Source organism: Anomalospiza imberbis, chromosome Z, assembly GCF_031753505.1.
Source record: "Anomalospiza imberbis isolate Cuckoo-Finch-1a 21T00152 chromosome Z, ASM3175350v1, whole genome shotgun sequence".
NCBI lineage: Eukaryota > Metazoa > Chordata > Aves > Passeriformes > Viduidae > Anomalospiza > Anomalospiza imberbis.
In genome coordinates this window covers 363,969-376,904 of record NC_089721.1, presented here as the reverse complement: position 1 = coordinate 376,904, position 12,936 = coordinate 363,969, and the positions used below count along the sequence as shown (strand labels likewise).

General features: G+C 47.9%; 1 protein-coding gene across 1 annotated transcript in view; it reads right to left on the bottom strand.

The window, feature by feature from the left end:
• Window positions 1-12,936, bottom strand: part of MYO5B (myosin VB) — a 147,008-nt gene that overhangs the window by 89,454 nt on the left and 44,618 nt on the right. Inside the window, exons 5-8 of the mRNA XM_068176078.1 lie at window positions 7,819-7,975; window positions 5,683-5,826; window positions 4,185-4,266; window positions 63-170 (exon numbers count right to left, since the gene is read on the bottom strand). Coding sequence (XP_068032179.1) covers window positions 63-170; window positions 4,185-4,266; window positions 5,683-5,826; window positions 7,819-7,975 — 491 coding nt within the window. The remainder of the gene's footprint in view (window positions 1-62; window positions 171-4,184; window positions 4,267-5,682; window positions 5,827-7,818; window positions 7,976-12,936) is intronic.

Here is a 12,936-nt window from a genome sequence, read left to right as displayed (position 1 = left end):
AAAACACTGAAAACAATTGTGAGACTTCTGCTAGGCAGGCTTCAAGCAGAGCAACTCTTTACCAAGCAGGGTGAAGGCATATCTGGTTTTCTCAAAGTCATCAGCATCGTCCACACCATTTATGGATGTGTCACCTCCCTGAGAAGTGTAGAAAAAGTCTTCGGCACATGCTAGGAGAGAAGAAAGAGAAGAAACAGATGAGCAATCAGTCCTCCCCACTGTCATCATTGAGACAGGAATAGATAACAAGTGACACAGACTCCTGGTCAGAAGGCTAAGAGGCTAGAAACCCTGAATTTATTGGAACCCCTTATCTTATACCCTGGTCTTATACAGAGGGACCTGATTAGTCATTTAATCAGCACATTTCACATGACTGGCAGACATGTGAAATTAAGCAGACACCCTTTGGTAAACATCTTGTGACAAAAACAACTTGTTCAAAACACCACCTGCAGATAGTTTACAATTCTTTCTCTCCACCTCCCTAAAACTTCCCAGACCAATTTATGGGAAAGCTTATCTCTCTCTGTCTCTCTGGGAAATATTTCTCTCCCTCTGACCAGACTGTCTTATCCACACCCCACCGCAGCACTCCCCAGAACGGGCACTGGGATCCTCCCTTTGTCCCATCCCTGAAGGACACCTGCATCCTTTGAACCATAGTTCAAACAGGGGTGGATAAAGCGGAACCTTGGTAAGTGGCTGTAGCTGCCTTCTTGCAGTGATAAAACCTCTTATCCATGCACAACAGGTGGTGTTTTTGGGATTCTAGTAACAGCTCCAGCTAGGCTGGCGGAACCTTGGTAAGTGGTTGTAGCTGCCTTCTTGCAGTGATAAAACCTCTTATCCATGCACAGCAGGTGGTGTTTTTGGGATTCTAGTAACAGCTCCAGCTAGTCCTAGTAGTACTAGGACTACTTTCAGTAACTCCTCATCCTGTTTTATACATCCACGACTGATTCAGGTGTTTTAACACCTTTCCTACACAAAGCCTTAATCCTTGGGAGCAAAGGGAATGGAGAACGGCTCACGGTGCCTGCTTTACACCGCTTGAACATCTGTGCTTTAGCAAAGTTACGCCAGGATGACACCAATAAATCCTGTGTAGGCTGAGAGGCATTTCCAATGCAAATACAGCAAGAAGAGATTGCAGGATTTGTGTCCACTTAAGAAAGCTACACAGGTAATCCCCCTCCTTAAAACAAAGCCCTGAGGTCCAGAGCAGTGAGATGTGTGCCCACGGCTGCCAGCTGAGCCCTGGCACAGCCAGAGCTTTTCCCTGCGAGGGCTGGGGGAGCCCAGCCCCTAGACAACCTCCCCACCCCACCCAAAAACAGTTCTCAGCACCAGCCTCAGCCTGTTTTGTACTGAGTAGGAGTCATTTGCCAAAACCCACTCATTAACACACACAAACATATTTCCCAAGCGTGGTGAATATAGAGAAAAAAGCCTACTGTGTTCCACACCAGTCTAGTGGTAACCTTTAAAATCACTGCAATCTGCACTCTTCTTGACTCAAATTGCCACCAGAAGCTCCCCCTCCCTTCCCAGGCCTCCCACAGGCTTCTGCATTAGCTGTACTTTCAGGCTGTAAAGAAAAACATTTAATTCTTTTTGGCATACAAAGCCCTGCAACCCAGAGATTTCGGTAATTCCACTCGCTGCTGGAGCATCAGGAAGGAGGGGCAGAAAATGCTGATTGGGGTCAGGCAGACAGTGTCCCTCCTGGTCCCCCAGCACAACAGGAGCTCGCCCAGCCCACAGTGGAGCACGTCACACTCACAGCTTGGTGCGGCTGCACCAAGCCCTGCAAGATGCAGCCAGGGCTGGTGGTGGCTGATGGGACCAGGACGTCAGCTTATTTTAAACATTCACACTGGGGTCTGTTTCTGCCTCAAGTCATCCCTGGTATAACTGAGTCCAATCTCTGTATTTCAAGATCTCCATAATTGTTTTAGCCACACAAACCCTTTGATTCACTGCAAACAAATAAAACACATTTCTGCCTTGCACCACTGCCCAGGCATCATTAAGCTAGACACCACACTTCAAAAGGCATTTGAATTGCACATCACCATTTAAAGTCAAATATTTACTTTCTAGTTTAAAATTAAGCCTTCAGGATCACTCAAACTGAAGCCAACACAGGTTTTCTCTGCTGGGCTCATGTATGTTTAGAGACTCTTTGTTTTCCAGCATCTTGCAACATAAAAGGAAGTAATAACAATTCTCTGTATGTGTAAGACCCAAAGGAGAAGCAATAGCTCCTGGCTTTTAGATGGAAAAATATACATCCTCCTCCCTGAGTAATAAATAAAAAGTGGATTTTCACATCAAGACACCTCTTGTTTTGTGTAAGCCTTGGGAAGACAAGATTGACAGGTAAGTACAGCTCACACAAGGAAATAAATCTGAGTTCTGACTAGTCATCTTCAAGCAGGCCAGTAAATCCAAGGCAAAGCTGGAAATTAAAAACATCACTGAAAAGAAAGACAAACAAGTGAACTGTGCACCTCTGCACCCACTGCCCAGCACCAGAAATCCAACAGGCAAGGGCAGAGCCTGTGTCATACCGACAGGAGCAGCTGAGGGACCCACACCCCTGTCCCCACAAAGCCTGAGCAGCCCCACACCTGACAGCCCCCCAAACACTTTGGGGAGACTTTTTCCAGCCATTGCAAGGTGAGAGGGCAGGAAACACCCCTTCACCTTTGGAAAAACTGCTTCTTCTCCAACACCCAGTGGACACCTGTGCACGCTGTGACACAGCAAATGCAAAGTGCCACAGAGAGCAGCTGGAGACTGACAAGCACTGGCACCAAATTTTGATTAGAAATGATGCAAGAAGGCTTCCTTGCAGATAATGGCCCTGGCACCCACTCGTCCTGCACCGCCAGCTGTTGCCATTACACATTCATCCCTGAGATGCTGGAGCTGAGAGCCACAGTCACAACCGCACAAACGTGTCCTGGGTGATGCACCAGGACAGCAAAGGCCTCTCAGCCTGCACTCCTGACACTCACCACAAACACAGATGATGCTTTTAGAGAGCTGTGATGAGTAAGACTGGTATTTCCCCTGATCCACATGCTCCCAAGAAGAGAGCAGTGGTTTCACAGCTGGAGCTCTCACACGTCAACTCATCTCCCAGATGAAGCTGAAAGAGTTTGTGTCTGAATTTTAAGATGCCAGAAAACATCACCATTACCCAGGGTATGTTTCTAAAAATGAAGCATGTAGGTATGGCATAAACTCTTGAAAATGGTCCACGTGATGTGCTCTGTGTGGGCAATGCACCTACAGTGACCCAAAAGGTCATTAAGACAAGAATTACCTAGAAACTGAAATCCCCTCTCTTCATCTGCCATTCCACTGCAGTGTGGATGGCAACTTCTGCAAGACCCTGTGGTGGGAGCAGAACATGCCTTGCTCTCTATTCAAAACAGGTAAAAAGCCTGCTTTAAACCTTGCTTTTCTCTCTAAGCAACAGCAAATATTCAAGATAAAAATGGAATTAAAATTCATCGCTGCACCACCTGCTGCGAGTGCAAACCCTCTGAATCAGGTGTTCTACACAGGTTTTGCTGCAAATCCTGGGGGAAAAAACACAACTCATTCCAGGAGTTAGCCATTAAAAAGAAAGAAACATAATGAATTCAAAGGACTCAGCCACTCCTGCCAAGACACTGGCCAGATCAGTCCACACTCACATTTAAAACACACCCCTTATGCAGGGTTGGTACAATATTAACACATGATCTCCCTGCATCAGCTGGCACACACCACAGCAGTGTAGTTTCACTGCAGCTCTGCTGACAACTTCCATGGAATCACAAAATTCCATGGGACCTTAAAGGGACACCTTCCACTTTCCCAGGTTGCTTTAAACTCCATCCGACCCAGCCCCAGACCCTCCCAGGGATCCAGGGGCAGCCACAGATTCTCTGGGCACCCTGTGCCAGGACATCCTCACCCTCACCCAAGCTGCCACATCCCTGGTGATGGGGTGAGCAAACCTGTGCTCCACCCAGCAGCAGAAGCCCTTCAGTCTCATCTCCCTCCCCTCCTCCCAGGGCACACAGGCCTCCCCAGGGACCCGCATTTCTGACCCCACCACTCTCTCCTGCTGCCCCCAGAGCCAGGCAGCAGCCAGCAGGGCACAGGGATGTGCCAGCACTTACTGAGTCCAAGGTCTTTGAATTCTGGGAGGCTTGAGGAGGCACAGAGCTGGTAGAAGATGTGGTAGTTGCGCTCATCCTCTGCCTGCAGGGAAATGCCGAGTTACCAGAGGAACAGAGGGGTCACAGCAGAGGGCACAGAGGGGTCACAGCAGAGCTCCCACCCTCACACTGATGCCCCCTGAGCCCAGGGCCACCCTGGCCCCATCCCCTTCCTCCCACCACCGAGACCTGTCAGTGACACCAACACAAGGACATTTTCCTTGCCACCCGGGAGAAAGGATGTGCCAAACCTGACCAACACACACTGCTCACCTGGCAAAGAAAGTAAATCATTCTGTATTACCTCCCACATCTTACCCCTCTCTGGAGTAACCAGGCTAAATGAAGCAGCAAGCACTGAGTTGCAAACCCACAGTAATATAAAAGAAGGTGGTTTACTCTTCATGGCTTCTCAAAGTTGTCAGGTTTCTAAAATTTTTGTAGTTGGGGCACTCTTTTTTTGGGTAAGGACAAAATTTTTGCAGTAGCTTCTGATCTACATCCCAAGCAGAAACTAAGAGAGCCTCTCCTGAGCCTGCAGAAGAAACCCAAGGGATGTGCTGTGGCAGTGACATCAGCCTTCTCAGCCCCTCTTCTGCCCCTTCTTCGTCTTCAAAACTGAACACTGCTGCCTGCCATTTGCTCTCCCTGGCTCTCTAAAAGTCTCCCAGGTACACCTTAGCCCAGGACAAGGGTCATCAGGCTGGAATCATAAAGAACTCCAAGACTGAGTCCAAAAGACACATCTGGAAGCTGTGTCCACCAAGAAAGTGACAGAAGAAGGAAACACAGCCTCAAGCTGTAGCAAGGGGAGGTTTAGGTTGGCTATCAGGAACAATTCTTCCATGAAAAGGGCTGTCCAGCCCTGGCACAGCTGCCCTGGGCAGCAGTGGAGTCCCCACCCCTGGAGGGGTTTAAAAGCCGTGTGGAGGTGGCACTTGAGGATGTGATCACAAAGAAGATGGAAAGGGACTTTGTACAAGAGCATGGGGGGACAGGACAAGGAGCAATGGCTTCCCAAAGGCAGAGAGTAGATTTGGGTTAGATATTATGCAGGAATTGCTGGCTGGGAGGGTGGGCAGGCCCTGGCACAGGGTGCCCAGAGCGGCTGTGGCTGCCCCTGGATCCCGGGAAGTGTCCAAGGCCAGGCTGGATGGGGCTTGGAGCGCTCTGGGACAGTGGAAGATGTCCCTGCCCATGGCAGGGGTGGAATGAGGTGATCTTTAAGATCTCTTCCAACCCAAACCATTCCATGATGATGATTCTCTGATGGGTGTGGCAGTGCTGGGGGGACAGTTGGATTCAGTGGTCTTAGAGGTCACTTCCAACCTAAATGATTCTGTAGTTCTATTTGTAAAGAGATATTTTTTCCCCTTATCCACAGAAAAGACCCAGACTATTGAATTCCTGGAACATAGCACCCAAAAGAAAAAAAGAAAAAAGCCCCACAACTCCTCACCTGAAATACAACCCGAGATTTTTCCAGCAGATATGTCCTCATGTTGGCACCAATGATGCGGTATCTTTTATCAAAGCCAATCTGAATGTATTTCCCAAAGCGGCTGCTGTTGTCATTCCTTGTTGTTTTAGCATTTCCGATGGCCTGCATTAAACAAACAAAATTAAACATTAAATTTTAATTGAATTTTTAATTTTTTTTAAACACTTCGATTTGCAGTCGGTGCTATATAAACAGCCATAGGAGGTTTTGAGGAAAACCCCTTCCCAGATGCAGAAGGCAGAGGAGCAATGTGACTTTCGGGGGGACTCTTCACTGAAAATGTGGTGTCTCCAGGGTTTTTGTGGAAGAAAAATGCATACAAACAGCAACAAGTATTTGTACAGTAATTAAACCATCCACATCCCAAAAGCCTCAACATTCCTGCTGCACCTTATAGGATGCCCCCACCTTTGTTCAGAGTCAACACCAGCAGCTTCCCTGGATGGAAGTATTCCCTGTATGACCCTGGATGGGTCTCCTTCCCCAACAAGCCCATTTAACTCAGGGTTTTTCTGCAAACCAGGCAGTTTTCTTTTATGGTTTTTTTTTCTGCATAGGCAATGTTCTCATCAATTTCCAATAAAGACAGGCAGGTTGCCTGGCCTCAGCACTTAGAAATTACAGCCAGAACTGAGCACAGGCAGGAAAATTAGAGCAATAAAATTCTGGGGTCATACAGAAGAATAGTGTGCACTGTGAATTTTTTTCTTGGATGTTTTTAAGTACCCCCCCTGGTACTGCAGCTACGTTTCACAGAGGCAGGGGAGATGGGTGAGGAAAGGAGTGAACTAGCAGGTTTACCAGGAGTAAACCTGTAGAAACCCAGCCAGTTTTCCCCATCAGCCACACACCTTTTGGCTTTTCTTACTGCTCACCTGCAGCACCACTGGCCTGGACACTGCAGCTCACCCCCAGCAGCAGGGCAGCAGGGTGTCAGACTACACGTGCTGCATGTCAGGCTGGGTCTCGCCCCAGATCGGCCACCCCTCTCTGTCTGTCAGACCACCTGGCACAAGGCACAGTGATGGGGAGCCTCCCTAAAGGCTGAGCCAAGCCTAAGGTTACGCACAGGACAGCACCACACTCCACTAAGGCAGCACTGCTGGTTCCTGCCTTGAAAAGAAAGCCACACGGGTCTGAAGAGCTTCGTGGACTTTGAAAAAGCCCAAATCAACTGAAGGTACTTCATGATTCCCAAATCTGTTTGGAAAATGGGATTTAGGCACTCAGACATACATTCTCAGCATCTGGCTTCAGTGAAAGGAAACAAAGCTGCTTTTCCCCTTTCTTTTGTATATATAAGAAGAATTCTTTTCCTTCAGAGCAGGGATTTCCCAATAATGAGACTCATTATTCCCCTATCACAGATCAGTTGGGTTGGAAAAGCCCTCCCAGCCCATCAAGTCCAACTTGTGCTTGGTGCTCACCTTGTCACCAGCCCAGAGCACTCAGTGCCATGTCCAGGCTTTCCTTGGACACTTCCAGGGATGGGCTGGGACTCCAACACCTCCCTGGGCAGCCCCTTCCAATGCCTGACCACCCTTTCCATGAAGAAATTCCTGCTAATGTACAGCCTAAACCTCTCGTGGCACAACTTAAGACTATGTCCTTTTGTCCCATTGCTGTTGCCTAGGGGAAGAGGCCAGTACATGATTGATAGCAAAAGAAAACTAACAAAAATTAAAATGAATTTAAATATCTCAAACAGATTAATCCCTTCCTCCTCTATTCCATGTTTGTACAAGAAAAGAAGGAGATTAGGGGGCACCATGCAGTGACAAAGGAGGAAGAAGAAGATAAAACACTAACAGTGCCAGCTGCACTGCTTGGGCTCTCCACACTGGAGCCCCATCAAAGCCCAGCTCCTGGACGTGTGCTGGGGATACTTAGGCTCAGCTTTAAGACCATCAAATACAGGTGCAATTGGGGTGCTCTAAATGGAGGCTGTTGGTGCATCTCTGCATTTCAGTCCAGTTCCAGGGCACTGTTACGCTGTAAATCAGACCTTTCTCTCAAGTCCCTGGGGGTTCTCACTGTCCTTGTGACTTACAGAGAGACAGAGTGATCAGGACAAAGGAAAGGAGCAGCTTTTACCTCCATGATGGGGCTGGAGGCCAGGACTTTGTCTTCGATGTTGGTATTGCTGGTGGAGGCCCCGACAGTGGCGAAGAAGCGCATGGCATATTTGGCTGAGACCGTCTTGCCGGCCCCTGACTCCCCACTCACGATGATGGACTGGTTCTTTTCATCCCTGGGGAGAGCCAGAGCAACAAAGTCAATAAAAGATAAGCTTCTCTGAGTTAATCCATTTTCTTGTCAGCTGCTTGCACCCTCTTCCCGTGTCGCTGGTCCCTCGCCCTGTGGCCACCTGCGTTACAGAGACTGGATTTCTTCTGGACTAGGAAAGTAACAGTGAGTAATACACAACTGTGACACTTCCCAGAGAAAACATGAAGGACACTGGACATCTCCAGAACATCCCCAGAGGCCTGCAGAGACAGCAGGAACTGAGCCCCTGCATGAAGCACTGCTGCTTCCTTCATCCTGAGACTCTGGGAAGCCCATTTCTTACACAACACCCAATCTCTGCTGCTGGACATCTGTCTGGAGAACTATTAACAGGCATTGGCTGAGTATCAGCTCCTAATACTGTACATTTAATTTTCCCTCCCAGCTCCTTCACTCAGGCATTTGAGATTTTGCTCATTAAAACACAGTCAACTTGTGAAAATTGTTTTTAAAACACAGTCACTCAGAAAGATTCCTCTACACTCAAAATGCATTAAAAATACTGATGTTGTAAAATCAAGCATCCTAAAACTGGGACACAGAAGAACTCACTTGATTCACTATGCAATTATATGAGTATCAGTATTTTCAGACAACTCCCAACATCTGGTTAAAATTTTGATAACAACTCCCAACATCTGGTTAAAATGTTGATATCATGCTTTTCATACAAAGCATGTCTGACATCAGACTCTCACCAGCGACTCATCCCTAAATCCTGTGACGCTGTGAGGTCACTGATCTGCAGTGCAGAGGTACTTCACCAGATACCTCCAGAGCACGGGACTTTGCACGGAGAAACTGAGCATGCACCATCTCATGCAGCTCTTGAGCCTTGCACAGAGCACAGACTCTTCCAAATGCATTTTTCCACTTGCAAAATTAATAATTTACACAAAAGCCATTGCACAAGTCACCATGAAATAGCCAGTCCTTCCCAGCATGGTACCCACCAGATACGTCCCAATAATTAATCTGTTTAACATGCTTGAGCTGCAGGGTAAAGGAAGGGCCAAAGTGGTAAGAGGAGCTCATTTTCAGACCTACATCCCTCCAGGAAATGGTTTGCTGGCTCCAGGGCCAAGCGCCTCTGCTGCAGTGGGATTCGCTCCCCGGGGCATCATCAGCACACAGCAAACCCAGCAACTCTGCAATTTGGCTGCAGACTTTGGGAAGGGCAGAGTTTTCACTTCAGGATTTGCTATAAGCTCCCAAAATACCCGAGCTCTTGGGTAAGCTGTAAGGACATAATTGAGTGTGTTTTTAAGATCAACCTAAGCTTCCCAGACTCTGCCCTGGCTTCCATGAATCACAGCTGAAAGCAGGCACAGAAAATCCCATACACAAGTACAACAATAAATTTATACCTTGCAGTTCTCTTGACATCAGGAAACACCATCAAAACACATTTCAATTTAAGATACTCAGTTCAAGTTTATACCAGATGAGGACAGAGGCTAAATTATTGCCATACCCCACTTTTGTACTTCCAACAAAGACACACCACACCATTACTTCCCTCCACTGTCAGGCACAAACATCCTAATTCCTTCTAGGCTCAGGGTAATTGGTTTGAGGAAAAAACCTCAGCCAAGTCACATGTAACATTTTGATGTAGCCATGACTTCGAGACACTTTCAGCAGCAGCCGACTGACGAGATAATTTCCAGCTCTCTCTACTTTTCAGACACCAATTCTCAAAGTGTATCTTAATCCATCCCCTAGCCAGCTAGTTCTCCTGGCTACCAACCAACAGGAAGGCAAGAGGAGCCTCTAAGCACCCCAGCAACCAGCCAGCAGTGCAGAAACCTGGGCTGTGAGTGGAGCACGCCCTCAGCCAGGAGCCAACATCCCAAAGCCCGTGTTCCCAGTGACTCACCCCGGGTGGGACAGCCTGCTCTTGCTAAGTCACGGCATCGTGCCCTCAGCAGGCCTTGGCAGAGCCACCGAGGCTCTCCCACAAGCCAGCTGGCAGGATCCTGGCTGCCAGCATGCCAGTCTCACACCTTTGGACTCCCACAGGTGCGCAACAAACCTCTCCTGGCAGCACGAGCCACCAGGCATGGGCAGCCAGCAGAGGAAAAGCAGCTCCACAGAGGGGTAGGGAAACTCAGCCCTGTTGCCCCGATTTTTAAAAGTGCTAAGTTTTCTTTTATCGTTCTTTTGAAAGTGTTAAAGTTCTCATAAAACTTTAGCCTTCTGATAATGTTTACATATTCGAGAGTCAGAGTTCCCACACAATTTCATGTATAAATAGAAGAGTTTACATATTTCTCTGTGGGTGTGGAGAAATGATTGATTAATCTTTAGACCAGTGTGGTTGGAGAGGTGGCAATTCCATCCTCCAATCCACGGTCAACTTTGGAATTCTATAAATACCAGATGTTTGAATAAAACTTTCTCCTTTTCTCCTTTGAACTTACCAAGCTTCTGTGTACTTATTTCATGTCCAACAGCGACACAGCCCCAGAAGGAAGCTGGGTGAACCCATGGCAGCAGTTCCTGGGACAGCTGACAGCTGTACCGGTTTACCTCTGACTGAGCTGTGATTGAAGCTTCCCCCCTGGTTTGATCATCTTCGGTGAGGTGGGTAATCAGTCTCTCCTTCCGGGGAACAAGTGAAAGGAGTAGAGGAAATGGCCTCAAGCTGTGCCAGGGAAGGCTTAGATTGGATGTCTGGAAAAATTTCTTCATGGAAGGGACTGCCAAGCCCCAGCACAGGCTGTTGGGACGTGATGGAGTCCCCATGCCTGGAAGTGTTCAAAAAAGTGTGGATGTGGCACTTGAGGACATGGTTAAGGTGAACATGCTGGTGGTGCTGGCTGACAGCTGGACCTGATCTTAGAGGCCTTTTCCAGCCTTAATGGATCCATGGTTTCAGTGACTCGTGGACTGCTGAGCTCCATCAGTGAAATCCCACCCTGGCCATCAACAGGACCCAACAGACAAAATTCCTGTCAGCTGGCACGGAAGGAGCAGACAGAGGCTTTGGCACGGGCTGCAATGGTGGATGAGCAGGCTGTCCTTGGTCAGAGGTGAGGGAGAAGCAGAAGGGACAGGTGACAACTAAAATCCCGGAAAATGCAAAGCTGGCATGGCTTGCAAAGCTGGCATGGCTTACACTTGCCTCAAAGTTACTTCAGAATTATTGTTTCCCACCCTGCTCTGCATGACAGGTATGGCCCAAGTGGCACATTTCAGATAACATATCCCTGCCACTTTTCTCTTTAAGCTATAAGACAAAAGCTCCACCAGTCTGGGAGTGAGTCTTTAGCTAAATGAGGCCAAAATCTCAAAAGATGCATTACCTGGCATCCAGACAGCACTGCTGCAAGGTAGTATTTGGTAACCCATTTTTTTTCTCTTTACGATTCACAGTTATGAGTTCTTGTCACCAATTTTGACCTCATTCATGATATCTCTATTACCAGCTATTGGGGTGGGCCAGGCTGGGGAAGGCAGAGACCAACCCACCTGAGAGCCCAGCCAAGGACCAGCCCAGACCCACAGTTCCCCTGGGCTTCAGATCCCATCACAAAAGTGGCTTTAAGTGGCATTCTGAGTGCTTTATGCCTCCTTTTAAACAGACATTTGCCGAAAGACACTGAGCCTAGTGACAGAACTATGGCCAACACAACTTAGTGCTACTGCAGCCACTCTGCCAGGTCCCTTTTTTACAGACTTTCTCAAGAATTTGCCCTAATGGTTGATGTGCTGCAGTATGAAATGGGACAGGTGAGTTCTTCATGGCACAAAAAACTTTTGGAGTATATCAATAACATAAACTGAAAAGAAAGCTGCTCTTAGCAGACCACTCAACCTCCTGCATTTGCAGTAATATGTCTCTTCTGGGTTTTTTTGGTGGATAGTGCATGTTCAGACATTTACTTTCCAACTTCAGGAATAAAAGCTTTCAGGAATAAAGGCTCCAGAGCCTTTTCGGTGTACAAGTTAACCAACTGCTGATGTACAAGTTAACCCCTGCTGGTGCCAGCAGGGGAAGATCGTTGAACCCCACAGAGCAGCTGGCAGCACACAGGATGCTCAGGCAGCAGAAATGGTTAAAGCCGGGCAGGAGGTGTTTGTGTTCAGTATGGAATAAAAGACACTGGAATGTTTGGCCACCATGCAGGCACAGTGTGCAACACGGCTGCTTAAAATACATTCAATCTTGGCAGTGCCAGCACAGGAGAAAACTACTATTGAAAAGCACCTGGATAAAATTAAGTGATTATTGGTGAATACTGTCTCTGCTGCAGCATGGCAGTGCTGCTACATCTCCTCCTGGGGCTGCGGGGCTCCTGTGCACCTCAGGGCTCCCACCACAGCTTTTTATGCTGCCACAAAGTGCATCGGGGCTCCTCTCCATGTGGCTCACAGCTTACATGGTGCTCAGGCTGGAAAACCACACCACAATCTGGGCTACAGCTCCCAGCCATCAGAGAGGCAAATAAAACCACAAGGAGCAGAAGTCCAACCGGAACAAGATCCAGAGCGGTTTCTTCAGTGCAAGAGGCACCAGCAGCTCCAGAGGTGCTTTGGAGGTGGGTAACACATCTTTTTGCAGGTATTTGCCATCTTAAGAGCAATGCCCCTCAAGACCATGCACAGTAAGAGATGGGTGAGGTCTCCAGACAGCAAAACTAAGAGGGGGTCACTGGTGCTTTTACAACACATGAAAAATAGCATAGACTCATAAAAATGCCAGGGTTGGGAAGGACCTTTGAAGGCCATCTAGTAAAGGCCATGAACAGGGACACTTTCCACCACCCCAGGTTGCTCCAAACCCCATCCAACTCATCCTTGGACATTTCCAAAGATGAGGCAGCCACAGCTTCTCTGGGCAACCTGTAGAAATTCTTTCTTTAATATCTACTCTAGAAGTCTAATAGATACCATTTTTGAAAGGCAACATCTAAAGGT